The sequence below is a fragment of the Lemur catta genome, chromosome 13 (assembly GCF_020740605.2).
Source record: "Lemur catta isolate mLemCat1 chromosome 13, mLemCat1.pri, whole genome shotgun sequence".
Lineage (NCBI taxonomy): Eukaryota > Metazoa > Chordata > Mammalia > Primates > Lemuridae > Lemur > Lemur catta.
In genome coordinates, this window is record NC_059140.1 from 68,882,394 (window position 1) to 68,910,055 (window position 27,662).

The 27,662-nt window shown below is 40.5% G+C and overlaps 1 protein-coding gene across 1 annotated transcript in view; it reads right to left on the reverse strand.

Moving 5' to 3' along the window:
• The window catches only part of FREM2 (FRAS1 related extracellular matrix 2), a 144,266-nt gene extending 117,125 nt beyond the window's left edge, over positions 1 to 27,141 (reverse strand). The window contains exons 1-2 of the mRNA XM_045566735.1: positions 21,935 to 27,141; positions 17,121 to 17,210 (exon numbers count right to left, since the gene is read on the reverse strand). Coding sequence (XP_045422691.1) covers positions 17,121 to 17,210; positions 21,935 to 27,107 — 5,263 coding nt within the window. The 5' untranslated portion in view covers positions 27,108 to 27,141. The remainder of the gene's footprint in view (positions 1 to 17,120; positions 17,211 to 21,934) is intronic.
• Between the last annotated feature and the right edge of the window lie 521 nt (positions 27,142 to 27,662).

The window sequence follows — 27,662 nt, forward strand, 5'->3', positions numbered from 1 at the left end:
CAGTTTTCTGTAGATCTGCAAAAAAAATTAGATGATATCCTCTCCTTGCTTGAAAACCTCTTATGATACCCACTGAACTTTAACTGGATCCACAGTCCTCAAGAGGACAAACTGCTAGGAATGATCGGGCTTCCACTCAGTTCCTCCACTTTCCCCCTAGTTCAGGGGTCCCCATCCTTTTTGGCACCGGGGACCATTTTCATGGAAGACAATTTTTCCACAGACTGGGGAGGTGGGGGTCTGGTTTCGGGATGACTCAAGTGCCTTACATTTATTGTGCACTTTATTTCTACTATGATTACATTGTAATATATAATGAAATAATTATACAAATAACTGTAGGTTGGGGACCCTTGCTCTAGTTCATTTTGTTTCAGCCACACTGGGCTTCCCTCAGTTCTGAAGAAGTGAAGCTCTTTTCTATCTCAGACCTTTGCACAAAGGACTTGCATTGTTCCTTTGGAGTGGCACCCCTTCTCCCAGCTCTTTCCAGGATTAACTTTTTTCATTCATTAGAGCTCAGCCTGAAAACAGCTTAACTTGGGACTACTCTGGCCATGCTTTGGAAAGGTTAAGTCCACTGTACATTTATCCATTTTTCCATTATCCCCTACCCGCTTGTTTGCTTCATTGTTTTTAAACCATTCATCATGATTTATAACTATCTAAAAACTTACCTGTTTACTTGTCTACTATTTGTTTTTCCCATGAACATAAGTACCACGAAAGCAGGGATTACCTATGTTTTCTTCCCATTGCTCTAAATTGTGCACATAGTATTGTACTTGATACAAAATTGGCAGGTACTGAACAATGAATGAATGGATGATAGAGGAATGTATGTCTAAGCGCTTTCCTTTGCACATGCATTATTATGGGCTATGGTTTATACAACATAGGCTGGGGATTATGTTTAATTCCTCACAGTCCTAGCTAGTGTTTTATCCCTTTCTTTCCGTCCCTAAGAGGCATGTTTCAAAATAAATATAATTTGCATTTAAAATTTTGCATTTCAGGACATATTTCCTTTTCCCCCCTGCAATATCCCTGGCTATATGTATAGATCCTGCCACCCAGGTCTGTCTATCAAAGAACTTTCTGGTTCATGGGTAGAAATATGATCTTAGCTGGTACAATTAAAGTAAATCTCAGATTTTTGTGAGAGCTACTGCAATGAAAGGCTGGCTCTTCCCACGGGACTTGACGTGGCTGGAGGCCAGGGTGCTGCGGCCTTCTGCCCACTTACTGCCCTGGAGAATGAGGCCAACAAATCAAGGTGAGCTGAGCCAAACCCACAAACAGAAAGACCGAAGGTTCTCATGACACTGGTTCTCACCACTCTTGAAATCAGCCTCCTCAGTGTCAAATAAATTTATTTTTGTGTAATCAAATTTCATTTTTTTGATAACTTTCAATAGAAAGAGTCCTAGTTGACACCAATGAACAACGATGTTATTATAAGGATAATTTGTCATTTACATAAAAATTGCCTTAAAACTTTTAGTTCTTTAAATGGTATGTTACAAACGATAGTGATAAACACATCTAAATTTTGAGCTTTGGAATCTAATACCACATCCCTGGTGTGAATTCTAACTTTGTCATATTTTGGCTGCAGAATCTCGATTAAGTGACTTTATTTTTCTGAGTCTCTCTGTCTTCAAACTATAAAATATTTTATCTTAGAATGTAGTAATGGGAATGAAGTGTGAGAAAATGCATAAGGCTCGTGGCAGACTTTAAGCCAAGTTTAGTTCCCTACTATGCTGAGGGCCAGCTTTCCATCTGGTGCCCATTCCTCCCTCCTGTACCTCCCTCTGCCACCCTAACTAGTTAGAGATACAATAAAACATGTAGAATAGAAGGGGTAGCAATCCAAGGGACCATCCTGGGGCACAGATGTACTGGGTCACCTGACTCAGCACATGAGTAAATCTAAAGGAAACCCAAGTGTAACTCCAGAAACATTTGAATTGAACCCAGAGTAGCAGAGCTAATAAGAACCTGGGTTCTAGAGTCAGACTACCCTTGCTTTGCATCCATCCTCTGCTCCTCACTGTATGACCTTAAGCAAGTTACTTTGTTGTGTCTCAGTTTCCTAACCTGTAAAAATGGAGATAAGTAGTAGAGTCTCCTCTTAGAATAGTTGTGAGAATTAAATAAGCTACAAGCCACAAAGCACTTGGAACAGTGCCTGGATTCCAGCCCTACAGGAAATGGTTTCAGAGATTATTTGCTCAGTGGTACATAGCTAGTACCATTCTAGATGCATAGTCATGAAGCAAATTCATTTCACACAATGGATGCTTTAGGGCATTAGGGACTAATTCTCTCCTGGAACCCTAGTTGAGAGGAATAGGTATAGAAAGAGCTCAATAAATATTAGCAATTATTGACGTTCTCTTATGGAGATGGTGAAGGGACAATTGCATCACAGCCCACACACAGCAAGGATCCTAGAAATCCTTCCACATATTTTTCAATCAAGAGTCTTGCTCCCCACCCATCCCTCATTTACCAAAAGCTTTGTGTTGCTGGCTTAGCTAACAAAAGAAACTTTATAGAAGCAAGGGCAGGGGAAAGAATACAAATACTCTCAACTTTGCATTTAATTCTTATTATATTTGACAAAATGAAAAATTGATGCATGTGTTAATACATGTTAAGATGAACAAAAAAATTGACTGAGACATACTCCCATGGGCATCTCCATCCAGCCAGGTTCTAAACACTTCAAAGTTTAAATATTCAACACTTTGACTTAGAATTATCTGCAAAACTCTTCAATGGGTTTTCAGAAATAAGTAATGTGTAGTACTTAAAATCTGGTGTTTGATATTAACTCTGGGCCATAGAATGAATCTCTGAGGTTAGGTGGACAGGCAATAGGATTTAAGAAATGTTATCAGATATAAAATCTACTCAATTATCTTTACACCTTCCTGTTGGAACAGTGGTTCCCACACTGTACCTCCACAATCAATAGCATTGGTATCACCTGAGCCCCACCCGACACCTGCTGAATCAGATACTCTGTGGGTGAGGCCCAACAATCTATGTTGTAACAAGTCCTCTGAGTTATTTTGATACATGTTAAAATTTAAGAACCACTTTGCAAGAAATACAGACTAAAAAAGAAAAGAAATACAGGCTTGGCTTCATCAATTAAATCAGTATTCTAAAAAAAGAGAGAAGTTAGAAGTCCAGGCAGGATGAAGGACTTACTCTCTTAAATTCAGTGTTTCTCAATATTAGCTGCATATTAAAATTACCTGAGGAAGTTAAAAAAAATATTGATGCTGGTGTCCTGGCACCAGAAATTCAGATTCCTATGACTATCTTGGGCTTTGGGATTTTTAAAAACTCTCCAGGTGATTCTAATACCTGACCAGGGTTGAGAACTTATTCTCTCTAAGTAGTAGGTAGTATACATAGGAAGGATGGCAACTGTCATCATCTTCAAACTTTGTATTACCAGGAGTTTAATTTCCAGCACTATTAGATTTGGATACCATCAGAAGATAATGAGCCTATATTTATTCCACTAAAATACAAGAGTAAATATTTCTTAATTTACTGTTGTCAAAATAAAATTTGGCAAATTTCACTAAGATGAGTGGATTTCATCAGTGCTAAAATATTTTTTAAGGGGCTAGACTAGCCTCAGAAATAAGAGATAGGAAACAGCTAGCACTGTTTTCCATGCAGCTTTACAAGTTATTGATACAATCACTTGAGTATACATAGCCTCGCCAACCACTCTCTCATAAAACTCCTCATTAAGCTGCCTTTGGGATTTGGTATCAGCAGACAGCATTACTGATACGCCCAGCTTTGGTCTGGACAGATTATGGGATCCTTCTAGGTTAAGGATCAGCTTGCCACTGTCGCACAACAAATGTAGCGACTGAGTTAACTGGGTGAAGTTGCTTCTCCCTCCCACAGGTGGCTGCCTCTGCTATTCTCCTTCTGCTGTTCTCCTTCTGGTCTGCTGTCCTCGCCCAAGGCTACCTCTCTGCTGGATGTGGCTCCCCCTCGCCATCCCTGATCCCATCTCTTTGGTCCACTACTCTCCTTGTCAGTTTATATCACTCTTCTCAAGCTGTAGGGACCCCCCACTTAGTTTCAATGTCACTGCCAGCTGACAAGAATTTGTCTTCTTCTGGACCTACCAAGCACACGATTACTTAAATCTTCATACTGCCTCTTTTCATCAAGTCATGCTCAGAAATATCTCAGTCTATTTCCACTTCTGATAATATACTGAACAGTACAGGATCCATATTGAGGAGAGTAAAAAATACCTCTTAGAAATAGGACTCCTTCTTTTGGACTCCAGCCCTGTGGAAACCCTGACATCTCCCTCCTCCCCGCAGTGAGGACAACAGGACTCATCCTGCCTAGATTGTCATTTCCCTACCTTTTGAATTTGGTTACTGTCTTGGTTTCTTTAGCGTCTTTGTGTCATTTTGCCTCATAAAGTATTTGCAAAACACTTCTCGGCATCTTCAATTGGCAATTTGTTTGGACTGAGGAGTGTAGTTTTCGGCCCTTCACTGTGGGCCAGAAACCTGCCCTTGCCCCGGTCCAGCCCAGGCTCTCAGGAACCCTGCCCGGCATCTGATTTTATAAGGATGTGATTCAGACAAATTTTTTTTTTTCAGTTCATTTAGATCCCTCTGTTCTGAATTTGTAAACCCAGGCTTTTGGATGTCAGAATCTACCCAGAATGAGAGACTCAATTAGAATTTGCCAGCACATGTATAAGCTCTATAGCTTTAAGCAATGCAGCTAGCAGACACTAAGAAGTCAATGCAAATTTGTCCAATTGAGCTGACTACATTTAGTGTCAATCTCTGCAGGCGAACCTCCACCTCTGTTCTAGCTGATAGTAGGCCAATAGATTTTCTTTAAACTGTCAAGTATCAACAAGATAATAGTAAATAAGGATTAATAATTCAGAAAATACATCAAAGAAAAGTTACAATGCTGTTGGTACATGTCTGTATGCTTAAATTGGGGGGAAATCCTACCACTAAGACTAGCTCTGGGCCAAATGATGTAGTAGGCTAGAAAGAAAATTGGCATTATTACACTTCCCCTTTCAATGACCTGCTTTGCTATGTTTTTTTCTTACTTCCTCCCCCAAAATGTTCCTTGTGTACTCAATATGCTGTTGATAAATCTTCCTCTGAGGATCTGTAATGTCTGAATTTTACTTGGAGATTCTTAAAGACTTTTGCATATGAACCTCAAAGAAACTAATTCTAATAATGGAATTTCAGATATTGTGAAAGGCAGTGGGTTAGATATTCTTCACAGAAGAACCTGTCTTCTGTCCCTTGAATTTCACAGCAGGTACACAGAACTAGACCTGACTCATCACTTGCCTCATTTTCTACAAATAGGGGACTCTGGCAGACAATATAATGGCTCCCCTAAGATGTCCACATCCTAAACCCTGGAATATGTTAATTTACATGACAAAAGGGGATTAAGATTGCAGATGGAATTAACAGTGCTAATCAACTGGCCTTGAACTGGGGAGATTATCCTGGATTATGTAGGTGAGCCCAATATAAACACAAGGCTCTTTTTAAGTGGAAGAAGGAGGCAGAAAGTCAGCATTGGAGAGAGATTTAAAGATGCTTTGTTGCTGGCTTTGAAGGTGGAGGAAGGGGCCATGAGCCAAGGAAAGCAGGCCACCTCTAAGACCTGATAAAGCAAGAAAAGACTCTTTTCCAGAGCTTCCAGATGAACACAATCCCACCTATACCTTGACCATAGCCTAAATAGATCCATTTTGGACTTCTGACATCCAAACTATAAGATAATAAATTTGTGTTTTTCACACCCCCTACTTTGGGATAATTTGTGATAGCAGCAATAGGAAATTAATACAGTAAGTAACTCTGAGAAATTTATTTTAATTCTTTGAGACTTAATTTCTTTCTAAGTAGAGTACAGATAATAGAAACCACTGACTGCTGCTATAATAATCAAATGAGTTGACTGGGTAAAGAGCTGGTCACATAGGAAGTACTCAACACCTGGTGTTTCCTATTTCTTCCCTCCATTTGCTTGCTACCATACATCTTGCAATTATGCCTATATTCAAAACCAAGGGTAATTAATTGTTTAATAAATATTACAGAATTATCTTTCAAAAGTATTAGTGCAATTTTTTATAGTGAAAGAGAAGAACTACTAGTATAAGAGCCATTAGCAAATATGAAAGAAACACTGTTTATATACAGCTTATCACTGTAGGATATAAATTGGCTTCTGAGCTAGTAGATGCTCAGAATATGCATGGCAGGAATTCCAAGTTCAAAAGATCATCACAAACCACACTTTCCATTAACAACACAAGGGAGAAGGAATGGTAAAGGGGGTCTTGGTCTCATGAACTCTTAAAAGCAACAAGAATACAGCTTGATTCTATCAGTTAACAGTGGGACAAAAAGCATATGGATGGGGCCAAAAATACCTTTTCACCCCTGGAGTTGGGGTGTCATAATCAGTAAGGCTAAGTAGATTAGAGTTATTTATTTATCAGCTCATCTCTTAAAAATATAGACTTTTTAAAAAATGCCTGTAATTTATAAAATAAATTATGGAATATAATCATACAGTAGAATCCATAGCAATCATTAAAAACAGTAGATCTATGTCCATTAATCTAGAAAGATGTTCAAAACATGCTATGAAATGTGAAAGCCAGGCTTTCAATGAGTATATGTGAAATTATGTTTTGTTCAGTAAAACACGTGATATAGAAAAACACACCACTAAATGCTAATTGTAATTCTCCCTAACAGGTGAGATTATTTGGATAGAATTGCTTTTGTGCAGGAAAAGCTGAGTATATTTAGCACCATGAACAATATCATTGATGTTAAAAACAATTTTCTACCAATTAGGGCTACAAGTCACTTAATAATAACGAGTTTAAGGGTGAAGTCATTAAAACGATTTGATATATATCCTGTGTCAAATCATGGTCCAGGACGGGTAATCTTTATCTTGTGAAAGCTGCTTTGAAAGAAAAGTTACACCAAAATAAAATATTTTTAAATTATCAGTGTGATTTAAGGAGTGATTTGTACTAAAACACAGCACTAATAAACACTTTTAAATAACACAGGTATATATATGTATATATTCTGCTGCATAGTATTTTAACAACCTTATACATTACACTACATGTTAATTATTTGTGCTGCCACTTACATCACTTGTTAAGCAATTATATGTAAGTGCTATGTGTTTGTATATATGTGTGTATATATGTTTACACATATGTGTATAAATGTAATATTTTGCAATTGGTATAATAATTTATATTATTATATAAATCAATATACTGCTGTATAAATCAATATTTTGAATATAGCTTCTAGATACAAATATGAGTAGTATGGGAACACAGAGGAGGTGTCGTGTGACCCTAAGGATAGGGGTAGAAGGTGTTGGGAAGAAAATGTGCTATCCAGACTGAATCTCATGTAGAGGAAGTCAGAAGGGAATTCAGGAAGAAAGGAAAGGGAGGTGCACATGAAGTAGCGTGGTGTGTTCAGGAATCCTGAGCAGGCAGTGTGGTTGCATGGGTCTGACCTGGCCAGTTTGTACAACAGGAGAAAAGTCTGAATTTTATCCTGTGCCTAACAAGAGACCACTGAGGCTTGGAAAGTAGAGACAACATCAGATTTGCACTTTAGGAAATCAACTGTGGCAGCAGAAGGGAAGAAAGACATTTTTAAAAATATAATTTAAAAATCACATTTGTATTTTTAGGTAAGTTTGGAAACAAGGTATTCTAGAACAGAAGGGAAAACAAGAGACAAAGAGAACCATTAGGAGAATCACATTACAAGAAATGTATTTAGTCACTCAATAAATATTTATTGAGTATCTATATATGTCCCACACTAAGGGTATATCAATGAAAAACAGATAAAAATTCTGGTTCTCATGGATATCATAGTATATTATAGTGGGGGAAAATGGCTAACATTTAAATAGCACTTACTTTGTACCAGTCATTATTTTAAGCAGTTTACATCTACTAAATCATTTAAGAAAACCTTCAGTGTGGTTCTAATGGAACCAATAGCCATGGAGTACATGTAGGAATCTGACTGAACAGAAACTCAGAAAGCAGGTGATGCTGACTGGATTTAATAACCGGGTATACATGGATTGGGTAACAAAGTAACTCTGAGGTATAAGTAGCAAGAATAACTTTGAAAAAAAAAACAATTTCCTAATTGGTTAAATGTAGCCTGCCTTTCTTAATTCTATAACATTGGTGCATTGCTCTTAATTTTCAGCTAATTCTGCATAAAATGAAGTAAAGTGAGAGAAGAATTATGGGAACTCAAAATGGTTCTTTTCTTTCTTGTGGATTTCTGAAGTCTACCGACCAGTTTCACCACTTTATTTTCAATTTCTGAAGTGGCTCTCTTGAACGACGCTTGAAAACACTGTGTTCAGTGTTCTCAACTCATGCGTCTAACAGCTTTCTTAGTAGAATTAAAGGTAGCAGGTGGCATATTACCAAGATGACATGATGAAATCTTTCTGTACTGAAGTATCCAGCAAAAAAGTGGAAAACAGGCCCTTCTGCTCTCTCAGCCCCCAAGAATGTGGTCAGAGCTCTCTCAGGATCAAAACAGAACTGTGTCCTGGGTTCCTTCATCAAAAGATACCATGAAGGGTGCTATTTTCCAAGCTTAGCTCAAAATTAACATAAAGAATTAAAAAATAGTTCTAAATTGAAAATCAAACATAGCTATATAAATATTCTCTTAATCTTTTTCTTTTAATTTCTTTGTTTCAAGAATATTAATTCTCTGCAAAAAATGAATCTTAGATTAAACGGTAATTATCTATAACTGAATAATTCATTCTAGAAACTTCTCCCCTAACAACAGTGTGGGAATTCTAAATGTAAAGCATCTAAAGGTATCCTGTTTCCTTTACATTTATTCCCTCAGTGAAAAATTGCTTATCTATAGCTACTTGGCAATTGATTTTTTTGATTATCAGGGGGCATAACGAGATTAATGAATTAATAATCTTAAAAAATTTACATAAACTGTTCTAAAACAGAATGTTAAGGAAAACAATTTTTTTCTCATTTATGCAAACATTTTTGCTCTTCGGAAATGTATATTATGAAATCAACCTACACTTGTGAAACAAGAACAAAAAGACCTATACGTTATTTGTGTGTGTGGTTCACTCATTCATCACTTTATCACAAAGTTAAATTTCAATATATTTTGTTTTTCTTCACTTGCAGTTAGGATTAAGTATGACATTTGTCCCTTTTACCTCTCTGGAATATTTTGGAAAGATATGTGGCTTTAATATCTATCAGGTAGAAAGTTTGTTATTGTAACTGTTAAACAAAATGTATTTATTACTCAATCATTACTTATAAGAACATCAAAATTATAAGATTTTAAAAAGCAGATAGTTTTCCTCTAATGTCACAGGTATATAAGATTTCACATTTTCATTACATAGAATCAAGAAATCCACTTACTATAAATTGTTTCCACTGGCAACATTCAGCTTTTTAAGAAACATGTTAGGAATGTCTGCATATACACAACACTTATTTTCCACCGACCTCAAAAAATAATTTAAAGTATATGCTCTACTCAGTGCATAAATTTACTAGTTCTCTCAAAGCTACATTTACTAAGTTGCTTTTTCTTTACAATAGTGAAGCTAAATGGGGTACGTGTCACTTAAGGTGATTACAGCATTCTCTATATACTAAGCATAGTTAGGTGATTTCAAGAACTGAATAAACATGACAATTTATCAATGTCTTCAGCCAGTTGTGGCTCAGTGTATTAGAGATCTGCTATAAAAACTATCCTATGAACCTCACATTTGCTAAACCCAGATGTTTTGAATTGCTACATTTTGACAAAATCAGGTTACTATATTTAACCTTCAAGCCTATAAAATTTATACTTCCAGCTATTAAAAATGAAAAATTACACATAAAAAATGAGTTCAAGAGATACAGGTTTTTTTTATTTTTTTGCATTTCTGATATTTGACTGTAGGGAAAAACTCCTTGTTATTATTTTATTAGAACTTCTAGAAGCCCTCAGCACAGCAGCTAGAGCAGCAGCAGCTACCTGCCCGGTCGTCAGTTCCCATGCGACAGGAACTGTGCTGCATGAATGGTCTTATTTCCATGAATTATCTTCTTTAATCTTCAAAAGAACTCTATTAGCTAGGTACATTATTATCCCCACTTTATAAATGAAACGGAGGCTAAGAAAGTCTCAGTGGCTTGGCTCAGGGTCACATCACCAATTATGGCAAGGGCCAGAGCTGTATCCGTTCCAGTTCTGACTCCGGAGGCTGTGCTCCTAACTGTGATGGAAGGGAAGATAAGCGACATCAGGAGGCTGGCCTTCCTGTATACACATTTCAGAAAAGTAAGACGTTTCATAATTAATACGTTTGAAATTTCCTTAATTTCCTCCCTTAAACCTGGTCCAAGACCCTCTAGTCTATTTCATCTCAATAACCGGCACCACCATTCTCTGCTGGCCATGAAACCCAAAATTATGCTTAAGTTCTCCTTTTTCCTTACCCCATAAACCTGTGCTTCAATAAGTCCTATAGATTTACATCCAACATTTTACCAAGCCCATCCTTTTCTTCCCATATGACATCTGTCTTCCTGCATTAGCCTCATGTCAGTCTCCCTCTTTCCCCCTTGCTGCCCTCTTGTAGAAAAGAGTCATCTTTTTAAACACATTGGAGCGTGTGGCTCCCTTGCTTTCAAATGATTTGGTGGGTTTAGAACAAAATCTAAATCACTTCCCAGGGTGTCCAAGGTTCTGCAGCCCCACTTTGTCCCCAACTGTGGTTGGTTTATTGAGGTCTAGGCATGCTGGGGCTCTTTGGGTGACACACAAAGCTCAGTGCTTTTGCACATGTTTTTCCTTCTGCCTGGAACATTTCTTCTTCCCTTCCTCCTGTGGCTGTTTCAACTCATCCTAAATCTGAGCCTAAATATCACCTTTCAGACAGTTGCATCTCTATCTTGGGTTTAATTATAACCTCCAGAATACTTTAAACAATATTTAAATGTTTTGCCTACTGTTTTATCCTAAGGACAAATCTCAGGTCAAAGACCATGACTGTTATATTCATCACTGTTTTACCAGATCACAGTAGACACCTAAAATATAGTCAGTGGGTGCTCCAAAAATGTTGGTTGAGTAAGTCAATAAACAAATGAATAGGGAATCCTGTTTCAACAAATAAGTTTCTCCATAGAAACGCTACCTTTTTCTCTTACATTGCATTCTGGTTCTCTGCTCCATTCTCATAGGTTCTGGCAAATATAGAACAATACCAATTATAACCATGCATGTGTCCATTGAAAACCACCTTCTGTTTCTCAGCCATCAGAGCAAACGTAAAGAAGTAGAATGAGATATTACTGAATTATGTAACATATGCTACCAATGAATATTTGACTTGAGACTGTGATATTTTAATCATCTACGAAAGATTTGCTTAGTGTTTAAAAGGTCACTATCATTTGTTCTGAGAGTAACTGTGGAATCATATTAAATTTCTAGATATGTGCCTAACAAGAACTCATACTCTCAAAAATTACCAACTTAAGTGCTGAATTAAAGCCAATAAAAATGGTACATTTAAATAATATTTAATTTTAGGAACCTAAAGAATAATAACTAGTCAAATTTATTAATGGTTTATACTTTTGTATCTAAAAGGTATAACTTCTTTCATGGACACAGCATAGGTACTTTAACAGTCATGCCTTCAGAGGCAGGGATCTAGCATAAAAGACCTGAGGACTTGAACTATTGTGAACTGCTCAATGAAGAGTGAAAGGCTTACAAACATTAGCCACAGTAGCCAGCACCTCTTCCTGGATCTGTATTGTAGTAGATCTTGCACTCTCTTACAGATTGAAAATATTTGTATCAGTGCCTGACATTACGTCACCATCTTATTATAACTCCCTAATGCACTAGTATCTTTCCTCTGGTTCTCATGTCATTCGCAATTACTTTTATTGCCAAGAATGCTTGCTTTTTTCTCTAAGCTGAATATGTCTGTATAATCTTTTAATGCTTGTACTCACTCCTCGCTTTTCTACTTACTCTCTGTATTTGTATTTTTCCAGTCCTTGCTATATACTCAAGCTAATTATTAGTACTTTGCCTTAAACCCTGAAGTTACTGGTCTCCTTCAAGCAAAAACTTGTGTTCCTTCTATCTAGAATGAAGCGCTTCTGGTGGTCTCTTTGTGTTTGAGTATTTAATCCTCAAATATGGCACAGAAATTCAAAAGCCTTCACCTTAACTGACATTTCAAATATAGAAATGACTTAGCAGCTTCTTCTACTATGTCAAGATGCTATTTATAATATCTTTCAATAGCATATGAATTAAGAATCTTGGCGGCTGGAAAACTGGGCACCAAAAGGCATAATCAAAGACAGCAAAAAATGTCTGGCTGTGGCCCAAACACACTGTAATGGCCAACACAGATATTATGTCTGCCACCCCAGTTTCAATGCCAAAACCAGAAGGCAGAACTCACTTACACTGCGTGCCTGTGTCATTTGAGAGAGTTCAAATGAGGAAGCAGCAAACTGGTTTTCATAATGAATAAAAAAGTAAGGCTCCTCCTATTCAGGATACCCAGCCAGGTGATCGTATATCCTAATCTTTCTTATGCCCATCAAGAAACATCTTGGATCTGATGCTGAAGCCTTGAGACTTATAAAAGAAAAATCACCTAAGTGCACATATAGGAATAACATTTATTAGGTGTTGGGCAGATGGAGGGGAGGGGATGGGTATATACATACATAATGAGTGTGATGTGCACCTTTTGGGGGAGGGACACGCTTGAAGCCCTGACTGGGAGGGAGTGGGGGGGGCAAGGGCAATATATGTAACCTAAACATTTATACCCCCATAATATGCTGAAACAAAAAAAAATGAACTCTAAAAAAAAAAAAAAGAAAATCAAAGTTTACAAAATGACTTTTTAATGAGGACAGGAGATGCTTTATGTTAATATTGCTCTTTTCTTCTCTACCTGTCGGGATGTTATCTCGTATCACACACACACAAAAAAAAAAATGGGATCACTAAAAATACTTATGTGAGTGGTGCTGGCTTAAAAAGTTCAGTGACACATAGAAAATGTCTATCTTCTTTTAAATTTTAAATTGCATAATTGTTTATATACTAAGCTGACAACTTTTTATCTGAAAAGGAGTCTTTAAGAATAATATGAGCTTCAAACTGTTGGTTACTATGAATCTCTTCAATCTTAAGTACATTGCAGTGACTATTTCAAAGGAATTTTCATAGTAGTTCATTTCATGTGTTTAAAAATGTGAAAGATTTACTAAAAATCTTTCTTGGTGCCACAGGGATTTAAATTAATGCTAGGATAAGAGAATGTTCTAAAGGAGTGCAAAGGGTCCACTGGGAATTGTTTATAGGAGCTTTTCCTAGAATGCTATTTAATTCATCCCTATAGAAAAGGGAGCTTTTTTCCCTCCTATTTATCCGTTCCTTCATTTTAATGTTTGTTAATTATTCACCATGTGTTCAACCCTCAGCAGGCACTGAGGTTCAAAGATTAACAGTATCTTTTTTGATATGAAGGAGTTCCTTCTTCACTAATGGAGGTTTTCACGTTAACAAGTAATTATATTAATAATATGACATTTTTTTGCTGTAAATGAAGTTGGGGATAGAAGCACAAAGAAGGGTGTGACTAACTTTGTCATCGTGATGTTGAGAGCTACTTTGGGGAGGAAATGACATTTGAGCAGGTGTAGGGAGTGATAAACAGTCTTCCCGGTGGAGGGTGGAGCATACCTGGGATAGTTATGTGAGATGCCTTTCGCATCACAATAAAGAGCTAGGGGAGCTCCTTCAAGGGAAAACTAAAAAGAGGCCAAAAAAGGACTTTGATGTTAGAATACCTCCTAGAAAAATTATAGAAAATTCAATGCTAAAAAGGAATCAAAGAAAAATATGCTCAACTATGAAGGGGATAAAAGAATACATGCTTTCTTTCCCCCTACAAAATTGTGGAGTACTAGATCTGGAATCAGAATTCAAAGAGCCAGTCATCAAAGAAGGATGTATTTCCCAGGTCTGCAGCATTAGTATATTATGAGTTACCCCCATGAAGATATTAAGGGTGAAAACAAAAAGAAACGGAAGACAGTTTAGTTAAATCCATACATAGATGGCTGCTACATATATACACAAGCTCAGTAGATGAAGCCACAAATAACTGGAATGTAACACATTCCTGAATTTCAGAGTTTGACCTGATACGTTGTAACGATGCATTCACATATGCCAATTTGCCCCAGAATACCTGGATAGAGGACGTGACATATTCGTGCTCTTCACTAGTGTTCCAATAAACATACCTCATTACTAAATAATCATTTCAAGAATATTTACTCCTGTCCATTGCTCATAGCCCTAAAGCACTTTAAAACACAAAAGCACTAACTCTGCCCCAAGCACCATCCATATAGGGGTGGGTGGACACTAAGCCATTACCAGTTATGACAGAAGAATCCTGTCGCCAGCCAGGTTCTCATGGTAACACAATTAAATCTGAAACAAGAGGTTTGAGCCTTCTCTTCTCCTCAATCTCTTCTCCTATTCTTGCTCCCTAAAATTGTGTTTTATTTTTAAGATTATTCAAGGATTACATTTGCTTCAGTAATTTCCTTAGATAGTTACCATCCCAACACCAATCATATTGATTTGAATTTAGTGGATTAGAAAGAGACTTGGGTGTAGAGCATTCTTAATTTTATACTATTGTGCCTTGACTTGTTTCCCAGGGGTGGAATATTGGAAGTGCTTCATACATTTCATGGGGAGGATTTATGGACATGCTTACTATCACTGTATAAAGTAGATAATAATAAATCACTATGGCTAATACTCCAAGTTTAAATAGTATTGTACTTTTTATTCAAATGTTAGAATATTTATAAAGCAATGCAAATATCCTAAAGAAAAAAAGAATCTAGTTGAAACAATTTTGAGATACATAGATGACTTTGTATTTCTTAATCTTATAGGTTTCTGTGTTTATTCCATCAAAGGGAAGTTTTCTTACTTCAGGGGAAGCCAGGTAAATTCTGTTCAACAGACAGGTTGCCGGAATCTGCCTGAGCCCCACAAGGAATGTATGCCAGTGCGGAGGAAGAGGGTTAAAATGAATATTTCTGGAATTTTTCTCTCTCACATGAAGCTATAGCTCTAAAAAGGCTCCTGAAATGATTCTATTCCCATGTCCAGAAAGACAAAGACAATCTTTAGAGGTGCTTCCATATTTTCAGCAAATTAAAAAATTAACCCAGCCTCTTCAGTTAGTCATTCCCCACTTAATATTTTGAAATATAATAGTGTATAATGTTTTCCAAAGTTTGAATACAGACTAAATTTTTAAAGTAAATACTATCATTCCACCCAGCTAAGGAAATGTGCAGAATAGTAAAATAATAGAACATGTGTGTGTGCGTGCATGTATGTTTATGGGGAAAAAGGTCAAATGTAAAAAAGTATGGACTATTATGTCTTAAAATAAGTGTAACCATTGGATTTGGAATGTTTTTAGTAATTTTAAAGAGAATCATACTTTTGCTATTGACGTTTATTCAGTCATTCTAAGAGAAAAACACGGTGTCTTAAACCGATAATTTCATCCTTAAATTTTTATATATGTACTACACAGACTTGGATTATTTCAGGGTCTCACTGTAAAGTTTACTTACGGTAGAATTTCCCCTTTGAGCAGCAAGGTTCCACAAGCAGATTATTTTTTATGAGTTGCTTTCCTTCTTAGAACTTTGCTTCATGCCAGGATTCTTTTTATCAATACACAGAATACTAAACTATAATTTGGTTAGTCTAAAAATAAAAGCACTAAGTTTATTAAACCTCTGACTTATGGTAGAAATCAAATAGTTGAACCTAAATTAACACAGTTTTTTGCGTCTCTGGTACACACCCAACAGATGTCATTTTTCAGATCTGTGATCATCTTGCATACAGTGATATTTTAAGCAAATGCTATTTAATGCTTCAAAAAATACGGAGGGCAAAGATGCAATCTTTTTGAGATTGATGACATCAGAGTGTGCCATTTAAAAAAAGCAAAACAAGAGAACAGATGACTGAGTCTGAATTATTTCTCTCCTCCCTCTCTTCTCTTTCACACGTGCTCGCACTTCTGGTGTCCTGTTCACACAACACATGTACTTGGTGTGGTTCTTCTGCTTCCCATGAGGGCACACAAGAACAAAAACATCTTTATGATCAATCTAGAAGTGGTCAGTTTTCCTCCTAGTCTACAGGGTTAGGAAGAGAAGCGGTTGGAAGCTGAAAAGAGTGTCAGTGGTCGTCACTTTTGGGGGAGCAATAATAAAAATGCTGCCTAAGAGACTTAGATCACAAGTCATAACTCACTCTCTGCAGTATTCTTCAGACTTAAGCAGAAAAATTTTTTAGCTAGACTAGGTCACAAAATCCTCAAAACTGAGGAAATCATTAGACATCTTGAGATGGGTGAGATAAAACAGATATTTACTTAGCACTGATTTCTTGGTGAATGCAATACATTGTCCACCAGCATTAGTTCACACAGCACCCATGGCAAATTAGGAAAAGGCACCCCTTTTGGGCAGACACACTCAGATGGGGACATGGCTGAGATTCAAATTGCAGCTGGATTCCAACATCCTCTTGTCCCCCTAAGTAGGCAACCTCATGCAGGGTATAATCTGAACAACTAGACATGGGGGTCCTATTTACGCAGATCTCTCTCTTTAGTACCTTACAAATCATAAGACAAAAATAATATAACTAGAACATTTATCTACAGTCATTACAGAGTTGGATTGTGTCAGAGAGAGATTGTAAAATTTTCTATAGGAAATATCAGATTCAGTTGGTATAGATTCCTTATAATAATGTTATCAAAGAGCAACCAAGGAGAAGGTCCCTCTCCTTGTTTTCCTTCCTAGGAGAGTGAAATATACTTACCACCATCTTCAACTGCAAAATGGAACATGTCACTTGTGGCATTGACCCCTTCTCTTAAGACATAGCATATTTTCATGTCATCGATGTCAGCTAGAAAATAACCAAAAAGCAAGACGATTAATTACTAGGGTAAAACTGATGACTCAATACTTAGGGCAAATTTTATTGGCTATTACTTTTTCTGTAAACATGTTTAGATTCCCTTCTCCTAAGAGAAACGGTGCTATCGTATTTCTCAGATCTCTAAGCCCCTTGATTTCAGCTGTGCCATGGAAATCTGATCCCTTACACAGATAAATAGAGTGCAAGACTTAGTTTATAATAATAGCAAGGTGTTGCCCCTCCCAACGGTATTTGCATGTTCATGCATCAAAGGAGTGACTGTCTAAATATGGAATGTCAGGCACCATGACAGGTGGAGAGGAAGATATTTTGAGGCATGGCAGCTTTCCTGGCACTCTAGAAATGACATCCTTTGCTCCCCTGTCAGACTGGCTCTCCGAGGAAAGAGGCTTGGCCTCCTCACTTTGGTTCACTTTTCTTACCTTTTGTGCTCTATAGCAGATGATTTTTAACCTCTCTAAAGTTTAAAAGGAAAAAATCAAGTAGGTATTTTTTTTAAAAAATCACACAGATTGAAATAACTATTTTGGCCCAAATCAAAGAGAACTTAGACAAAAAACAATCTAATAAAAGTAGAAACCTTTATTCGTAGTTGAAAATTATACTACCTCAGAAATGCCCCTTATGTTGCTTCCTACTCTATGAAATTTACTTGCATACATTTGCTTTCATTACTAAGACACATTTTTAAAATTTATTCATCCATCTCACCTGTTCCTTTTCTGAATGATGTCACACAGACAACCCAATAAAAGAAATACCATTCTGTTCTGTGATATTTGCAACAGATCATTATTTGATGCAGGCCCATCAGTGAGTTCCTAAGGCTACAGAAAATTAAGATCATAGCTAAAAATAGTTTTGCCAATGGTAGGTAATATTTACTTGTCTAGTGTGTGTCCTGTGGTGTTTTTTCGTCTCCTAAAAGCTCTACTAAATTAATGCTCTGGAGTTCAAAGGCTTATATATAAGACAATGACTTTATGAAATCTCAAGTGAAGCAAGGTTTTATGATCAATCAAGAATTTCATGAATTTCTATAGCTCCACTTTACAGATGTGAAATGTGTGCTCTACCTTGGCTCATACAGTTTTGAAAGGTGACTCGCTCACCATCAGTAACATTTGGGGAAGGGAAAATCTGATTTCATAGTCAATGATACCTTCCTGCTGATAGAGGTACGCAGAGGTGAAGCAAGTCTGAGATGTTTGGTTCTCTCTTAGCAATTCATTTCTTACTCTCCTATAATTTCCTGCACTTTCTGCCTTGTGTCATTTCTATCTTTCTGTATGGCTATCTTTCCTAGTAGATGGAAAACTTCTGGAATTTTTTTTTTCCATCTTAACTTCCCATAGCTCTTTGCCCAGGGTCTTAGAGCAGTAACAGGTGAATGTGTCTTAGATTAAAATGAAAGAGCCAAGTGGTCTGGTAGACCACACTTGCACCTCTACCTTTGCATGTGTGCTCTCTCCTCAGGGGTAAGGAGTACAGCCCTCTGCACAGCTCTTTGCCTGTTTACTCTTACAACTCTTAACTTTTACAACCTTCACTTTATCAGTGAGAAATGCCTGAACTCTGCTGAATACACATCCTTACCACAGGCACAACAACCTCTGGCCATGTGGGGAAGACCCTTTTCCAACGTCCCACTCCTTAAATTTCATAAGAAAACCTAAAGGCTCTACTAGGAGGAAAGAAAAAACTTTTTAGTACACTCAACATCTATAAAAATATTTTCTTATGCAAAAATATAGTATTAAGGAGACAGTTTCATTGAAGTAAATCACCACTTCAAAACTGATTTTTAAGAAATTTCTTTCATAGTCAAGAGAACATGAATGCAATGATATGGCACTCAAGTGTCAAATTTTCCCTCCATGTTAGGGCATATGATACTGATTAGTTTGAACATACTAAAACCCTTTTTATTTTTTTTTTTACACTTTGTCAATAATTTATGGTTCAAAAAAAAACTTTTTAAAATGTCAAGAAAGTAAAGATTTTGATCACAACATTCATTCAACAAATACCTCTAAAAAATAACATAAACATACTACTTAATACGAATATATAAACACTAGCTTTCTTAAGGGACACAAGTATTAGAAAGATAAAAATCTAACAGCTAAAATGTTACCTTCTTTAAGCAAATACCTAAGAATTAACTAGATTCTTTTCTAGTTGCTAAATATGTTTTAAATCTATTTTAGTTTATCTACACAATCATTCCATGCGCTATTTGTTTGTTTGTTTGAATTCTAAGTTCATTAACATGCCTGGTAATCACACCTAGTTCACACTCTTTGAGGAAAGAAAGATAATTATAAATCACTCTCCTGAAAGTGATGTATAAATTATCTCACACAAGATATTATGTTTTTATTGTAGAGGAAAAATTTCCGGGTACTTGAGACAAGTGATTTGGACCTGGGGTTGGGGGAGCAAAGCATCTTGACAAAGAGGTGAAGTTTGAAATAACTGAATAACTTTCCTAATTCTACATCTGTTAACTTTTCCTCATAATGAAATTATACATTTTAGTAATGAATTACTTTGTTTTTACTTCTAGGGATCATTAAGTCAATTAATTTAGGAATAACCTTCCCTGGCCTCTTGTAAATGACTTACTTCAGTGCATTGAAAATCCATCAAAATATAGTTTAGCTTATCCATTCATGAAAAAGCAAAACCAAAAAAAAAATAAAAAGAATTCGCAGTCTTCACTGTAAACACCGCTTTCACTTCTCCTACTGGAAGAGCAGCCATGGGAGCTTTCTGATGGAGCTTTCTCCATTTTTAAATCGCTTACCTAATCTCTGTAAATAACTGCTATGAACCAAACTCCAGCCTCAACTTGTTTAAATGAGTGCTATGTGATTAAATACCAACAGTTTTACTAGTCAATAGTTGGGTTTGCACTGGAATATGATAATCTGCCCTAAAATGGTAACCCTTAAAAAATTTCATCACTTTTCATAATAAACATAACTACTCTACATTTACAAAGCCCATAAAAATTAATCATGGTGATTCAAAGTCAGTGAGATAGAACAACTGCCTATAATGAAATAGCATAATTTTAGGGTTCAATATTTAAGAAATAATATTCCAATATTTTGAGCTGTTGGATTTGGTCCATAGAATTAAAATTAAATTATTTGTCTGTGTTCATCCAAATATTCCTTGTTTTAAATTTCTAAAACCAGATTCCTTTTTCAGGTTAGAGGAGTGATTTGAAGTACCATTTTCTGTCATATAATATGTTCCTTTCATTCTCTTCACTTTCCATGAAAATAAACCAGTCTAAGATTGTATGGCATCTCTATTCTCAGAAAGCCTTCTCACAGAAGTTTCCTGCTGGTCTGGCATGACACTTGGCACTCTGAGGTTTTCCTGTCCCTGCAGCCCTAGGATATATTCAGGCTTTCAGCCAAGAATCAAGATGTTGGAGTGTGCGGCTTTTTGCCAGCATCTAAAACAGAGAAGCAGTTCACTTTAACACTACATTTTGCTACATCCATGTTTATTAAAGCATTTGTTATCTAAGAGCACAACAAGGTTGCAAGAAAAGAACACCCTCTCTGGGATGCCCTGGGGTTAAACACCATCTCAACTCACAGAGCCCACATAGGAAAGATCTAGTTTCCATTCTGATGTGGTGAGATTTTCATGAAAGCAACCCAAACCCCTTTGTAATGAAAGTCACACGTTCTAGAGAACAGAGCCTTAACTCCCAAGCCAGCAGAGTAAATGGGCTTCTCCCTTCCCTCACTGAATAACTCTGCACAGGTCACTTGCCCTTCCTGTCTCAGATTGTGTCCACCCACAAAGGAAATTCAGGTTAGAAAAACCCTGCTGCCTCAAGGATGCAGGTGCTCGGAGTAACTGGTGTTTGTTACTATGTGTACAATAATGAAATCACTTCGTCTTTCTACTATTAATCTTGTTAACATATCTTCAGGTTCTTAATCAAATGGATGTGTATTTTGGTGATGAACATATTGTCTTCTGCACACCATTAAGTAGGCTTTTCTTTTTTGTATGTATCATAGTAGTATGCCCTGTACATATAACTGTTACAACTCTAGGTAGGTGTTTATCTTTTATGTCTTTTGACAGGTGTTTGAGTCATAACGTATTATAAATTTTTTTTAAATCTACAAAGTAAAAATAAATAATTTTTTTCTTTCAGTTACAAAGTTCCTAATAACCATAATAGTATTGGAACGATACTCTTAAAAATCAATCAAAGTAACGTAAGTTTGAAGCCTTTTTATGAATGGTAATTGACAATGACAGCAACTTGAATAGGATTTAGAAAGCACGTCTTTCTTTAAGGGTCTAAAATGCTTCATGAACTATTTGCAGCATACAAAACCGCAGATGCTCAGAGGACAGGTGTTGCAAATGGAGCAGAGTTGGAAAGCCTGCTTGAATTATAATTCACCAAAGTCTGGCACCTGCTTTGGCAGCGTACCTTGCCACTGTCAAAATACACTGATACTCCCTCTAATGAAGGTCACTGCAGTGGCAAATGGGCAAGAAGGGAAGTGTTCTCTCAGGGAAGTGAGTCCCTGTTTTCTCCCCTTCCCCTGTTTTCCCACCCCTTCCCTTCCCTTAGACTCTCACTTGATGCTCTACCTGTAAGGCTTTCAGTGACAGGCATATTTGGAAGGAAAAGTGAAACATACCTTGGGTAAACTGGGTGATGCTGTGGTTGCCTCTGCCCAGGTTGAGGAGATACCCATGTCGAGGGGCCTCTGTTACAATAAACCGAAGAGAAAGGTGTAGGCTGTCTCTGTCCTCCACTTTTAGTATTTTGCTTGTGATCATAAACCCCAAGTGGCCAGTGGCCAGAGTGCGAAGTGTAGAGGCCCCTTTATTCACTGCAATTTGGGGGGCACTATTGTCAACAGCTAAGACCTGGATCTTCATCACTTGGGGTCTCCTTGTTTCAAATACCGTATCAGGGAAAACATAGAAGTCTGTATGGGTGCCATCAGTCACTGTGAAGGAGAAGCTGTCTTCACTTGACTCAGTGCCGTCGTGTTTGTAGCTGATTAAGTTTTCATTCAAGTCTTGCTTGGTAAAAACCGTGACAGGTCTGGTATTGTTGAACAGGAGATGGCCGTGAACGGGCACCTGGGTGATGGTGAATTTCAGGAGTTTGTCAGGAGTGTCTCTGTCTTCAACAGTGAGTTCAAAGGGAGTAATCAGCTTATTTTCACTTTCACTAACAACCAGGCTGTGGATGGTGACCACTGGCTTTTTGTTGTCCACATCACTAATGGAGATGCGGAATGTCCGGAAGACAGGGTTCCGTCCGTCGGTGACTTGAAACTCAAAACTGTCCATCTTCACCTCATCATCGGCTGTGTGGATGTAATAGATTTTGTTGCCAGCCAGTTGGAGCTGAGTGAAAGATGCAATGGACGCTCCAGGTTGATCTGTGCACTCTAAGTGGCCTCGCATGGGAGCCCTGGTGATGGTAAAAACTAAGTTTTCATCAGGACTGTTCAAGTCACTAGTGCTCAGGAGGTCTGTTGTGAGAGTGACCTTGCCACCTTCTTTCAAGGACACTCCCTTACTTATCACACTAGGGAAGACAATGTCAATGCTCCCAATGGACACATAGAAGTAGCGATCTATGAGGGCATTTATTCCATCAGTCACATCAAATTTAATCAGGTCTCGAATACCTACTTGCCCAACATGGACATACTGAATTAAGTTTCTGTCCACTTCATCCTGTGTAAAATTCATGCCCAGTGTGATATTTTCAAAGGCACCTGTAGGTTTTCGTCTCTGTAATAAGCCATGTCCTGGCCCATAACGAATAATATAAACCAAAGATTTGTCTTCTGAGTCTAAGTCAGTTGCCATTAATATTTTGTTGTTGATAATTTTGGTTTCCCCAATTTCTATTTCTAGTCCATTATTGATGGCCATTCTGGGGGTTTCATCATCAACAGGGATGACCATAACGAGGACCGTCTTTTCCACAGAGTGCTTGCCATCTGTTAGTTTAATCACGAGGCTGTCTTCCTGGGTCTCAGAGTCATCATGCTCATAGATAATGCTGGAACTCTCTATGATCTGGTCCAAGGTGAAGCTTTCGACCAAAACCGTGCCATTTATCAGCTGGTTCATGATGTGCCCATGAGTAGGGAATTGGGTAATAGTGAAAGTTAAACTGTCTGGGGGAATGTCAGCATCAGCAGCATTGAGAATGGGTGTATCAATCACCAGACTCATGCCTTCCATCACCATAAATTCTCTCATGAACATCTCCGGCTGTTCATCGTTGGTGGGAATGATTACAATGGGGAAAAAATGTCTCTCTGAAAAGTTAATGCCGTCAGAACAACGAAATAGAAATCGATCTTCCACAGGCTCCACCCCTTTATGGACACTCTGGACGTAATTGATGTGACCCTGCCTGAGATCCTTCAGAGTGAAGGCACTGATGGCAATCCCTGCTCTTGATTTCTCAGAGCCTGGTGCTGGAGAAATGTTTTCAACATAACCGGACGTAGGTTGAATAACTATAGTGCACAAGATGTCATCGTTCAGGGAATCAACATCTTCAGCACTTATATGCATTGAAGTTATAACACTTTTATCACCTTCCATTACTATAAACTGTTCTCCCACAGAAATTTCTGGGGCCTGGCTGTCAACAGGGAGGATGGTCACCCACACAGTAACTCCATGGATAGTACTGCCTCTGATTCTCCATTCTTGAGACCTATCTGACAGACTCAGGTTAAAAGAGTCCGCTTTGGGCAACAGGCCTATCTCACCACTAGTGTGGGCATAGACAACAGCACCCTCCAAGATGTCCCTTTGGGTAAACTGCTCTGCTGGCACTCCATTGACTAAGATTTCCCCATACAAGGGCGGATCTTCCAAGAGGAAAGTCAACATCAAATCATCAGTGTCCTCATCAGTCCCCTTAATAATATTGGCAGTGATTTCAGTAGCCCTGTTTTCTAAGACATCGAGATAGGACTCCAGAGTGCCAGAAGGACGGCTCAGCATGGACACCTCTTCATCCACTGGCCGGACATTCACTCTGAGAGTGATGGGCACCACGTGGTGTCTGTCACTGACTTCCAAAGAGCAGCTGTCAGTCAGGGACTCATCCCCATTGTGGGAGTAGGAAATTCTGCCCTGTGTTATGTCCTCCAAGTGGAAGAGCCCCCCTACATGTAGTATCTGCCCAGACACTCGCATGTGGCCGTGTTTGGGTGCCTGCGTGAGAGTGAAAGAGATGTGGGCAATGTCAGTGTCTATGTCACTCACGTGCAGCTCAGTCTCACTCAGGATGTGGTGGCCCTTCTGCTGAATAGTGAAGCCAGTGTTGAGGATCTCAGGGGGCTGGTTGTCCACAGGCTGCAAGTGAAGGGTGAAGGTGCCTGGAGCCACATTCCCAGCTCGGTCCTCCACCTGGAACTGGAACTGGGCCACGCGAGTAGCCACTCCCAGTTCTCGACCCGGGGATCTGTATGCAATTTTGTGGTGGTTGATCTGGGCTTGGGTAAAATGGGTCACCACGACTGAGGGGCTCTCAGTCAGGACCAAGGTGCCCAGCGGGGCTGGTGAGTGGTTTTCATCTGTGTCCATGGGGGGCTGAGTCACTGTATAACGTAGCTCTCGGTCATCTGTGTCCAGGTCAGTGTAACGCAGCCACTTCTTCCTCAGGGGTGTGAGCTGGGATTCCTGCACCACCATCCGAAGGGGACAGCCACTGCCCAGCTCCGGAGGGAGGCGATCCACGGGATGGATGCGTATCACAAACTTCTGTAGCCCAGACTGATTAGGGGGGTCATGGTTATCCTGGACTCTAAACGTGAACTGGTCCATGATTGGCCCAGGACTATGGGGCCCAGAGTGCCTGTAGAACAGCCTCCCCTCTGTTATGTCCCTCTGCTGCCACTCTGTCACTGTTCGCTCATAGAATGCCCCCTGCTTCCTCCAATGACCCTCAAGAAGCTCCTGCTCCTCACGAGGAGGGTGGGTTTGACGGAGAAGCAGATGCCCTGTAGTTGAGAAGGGTGACTCCAGCACAAACAGCAGCAGAGAGTCATCTGAGTCCATGTCAGTGGCACTCAGAGTAAGGGGCAGGATGGGTACTGTTTCACCCTCTGCCAGTGTCAGCCCAGTGTTGGCATTGAGGACAGGCGGCTGGTCGTCCACAGGCACTAAGGTGATAGGAAAGAGAAACTGTACCTGGTGCCTGCCTCCCCCATCCACCATGCGGAACACCAGGTTGTCACTCAGTGAGCCATCTTTGTCGTCATGCTGGTAGATCACCCGGCCGGCTGCCAGCTCAGCCACTGTAAAGCTTTTGGGAGCAGAGTTGCCACTGGAATCACCCAGAATGACAAGGTGACCATGTCGGAGCCCAGCCACCACCTCCAGCCGCACTGCTTCTAGGTCATCCTCATCACTGATGACCAGGTTTTGCGGGCCACTGCCCGCAGGGCCCGTGAGGGGTCGAGACTGACCCTCATAGAGAATAAGACCAGTATTCCGGGTGACCACGGGAGCCAGTGTGTTCATGGGCTTCACCACTACCATGAAGGCAAAAGGGTCTGAAGCTGCTCCTTCCGGGTCCACTACCTCCAGCTCCAGTTCAAAGAGCCGCTCCTGGTCAGAGTCTTCAGAGGGCGGCTGGTAGGCGATCTTCAGGAGGCGCAGATCCCTCTGAGTGAAGGAAGAAAGGGGCAGGCTGCGATCATCAGTGCTTACCAAGTAGCCCTGGCCAGGCTGGAACGGAGAGGTGAGGTTAAAGATCAACAGGTCGGGGGCAGACTCAGCATCCTCCGCTGCCAGCATGTCTGGGGTCAGGGCGGTCAGTACAAACTGGTCCACCTCCACCATCATCATGGCCACGAAACTGGGCTTGGGTGCAGTGTTCTCGGTCCCTCCACGGATCCGCACCAGCACCTGGAAGTGCTCGCGTTTCAAAGCGGGGGTGCCCACAGGAGCACCTCGTGAACGCAGCTCCACCACCATGGGCACCCAGTCCCTGTTTGGCGAGCGACTGGGGGCTGTGTGGCGGTAGCGCACGCCCAACTCCTGGAAAGCCTTGCAGTCCATCAGGAGAGGTTCCGGGGCACCTCTCTCTCTGGCTCCCCCGGGGACTTGCGGGTAGTGGAGGAGTTCTCCATAGCGAGGCAGCGCGCCCACACCGGACAGGATGCCCACGCGGCACTCCTCTGTCTCGGGCAGGTAGGCGAACTCCAGGCTCCGCGCGTCCAAAGCATTGCTGGTACCCAGCAGTTCTTCCACAACCAGCGGCAAGTTCCGAGTCACGACCTCCAGCTGGGTGAAGACCACTTCCACCTCCAGCACCAGGGGTAGCACTGCCGCCCCTCCGGGCGCGTCGTAGCGCAGCTGCAGCCGGACGCGGTCCCGCGACGGGCTGCGCGCGCCTAGATGCGAGTAGCGCACCTCGCCAGGGCCGAAGTCGCACGGGAAGCGCTTGGGACTCAGGTAGCCTGGCCGCTGGGCCAGCGCGTCGTTATCTAGCACGGACACCGCGCAGCGGTCTCCCGGCTGCACCTGCAACACCAGGTCGTGCAGCGGATCCAGCCAGACTTCACGGCCGAAGGGCACCCTGAGTCCCCGGTTCGCCAGCACTATGGCCTCCTCGGCAGGGATCCCTGCAGCCCCCACGAGACCCGGGGACAGCAACGCCCGGCCAGGGGCGGCGGGCTGTGCCGGGACGCGGCTTACCAGCGACAGGAGAAGCGGCAGCAGCAGCAGCAGGCGGGGCTGCGGCGGAGGTATGGACTGAAAGCCGGTGGAGCTGGGTGTCTGGCGCCAGGCGACCCCGCAGGTCCCGACTGCGTGCATGGTCCGAGTGTTGGGGCTAGGGGCAGGTCAGCTCGGGCGCGTGCAAAGTCAGTCCCCGGGCGGGCAACGAGAGACACCTCCGGAAAGTGCCAGGAACTCCGCACGCACTCTGCCTGCGGGTCCTCCTGCGGCCCGGACCGGTGCAGAAGTTTGGGGAAGTCGCGCGGCGCCGTCCGGGCTGGAGCCGCAGCGGCGGAGGCTGAGCCCGCCCCGGCAGCCCGACGCCGCCGCTCGCGATTCAGCCGCGCGGAGAACTGAGTTCCTCGGTCCTGACTCCCCAGGTCCCGGGACCCTGGGCTTTGAGGGAAATCCCTCCCCTTACACCCCCTTACTCTAGTCCTCCCAGGAGGCCAATCGTTGGCCCCGGGAGGAGGCCCCGAGTCGGGGTTGGGTAGTAATTTCTGCCAATCAGCTCTTAGTGGCCAAGGCGGGGAAACGACTGAGAGGGGAGGAAATAGAAGGCGCAACAGGTTGCCTTGGAAGTGCGGGAAGAGGGGCCTGGAGCTGCCCACCCTTGCTTGCTCTTCGCTCTGCGCTGCTAGATCCCGGGCTCTC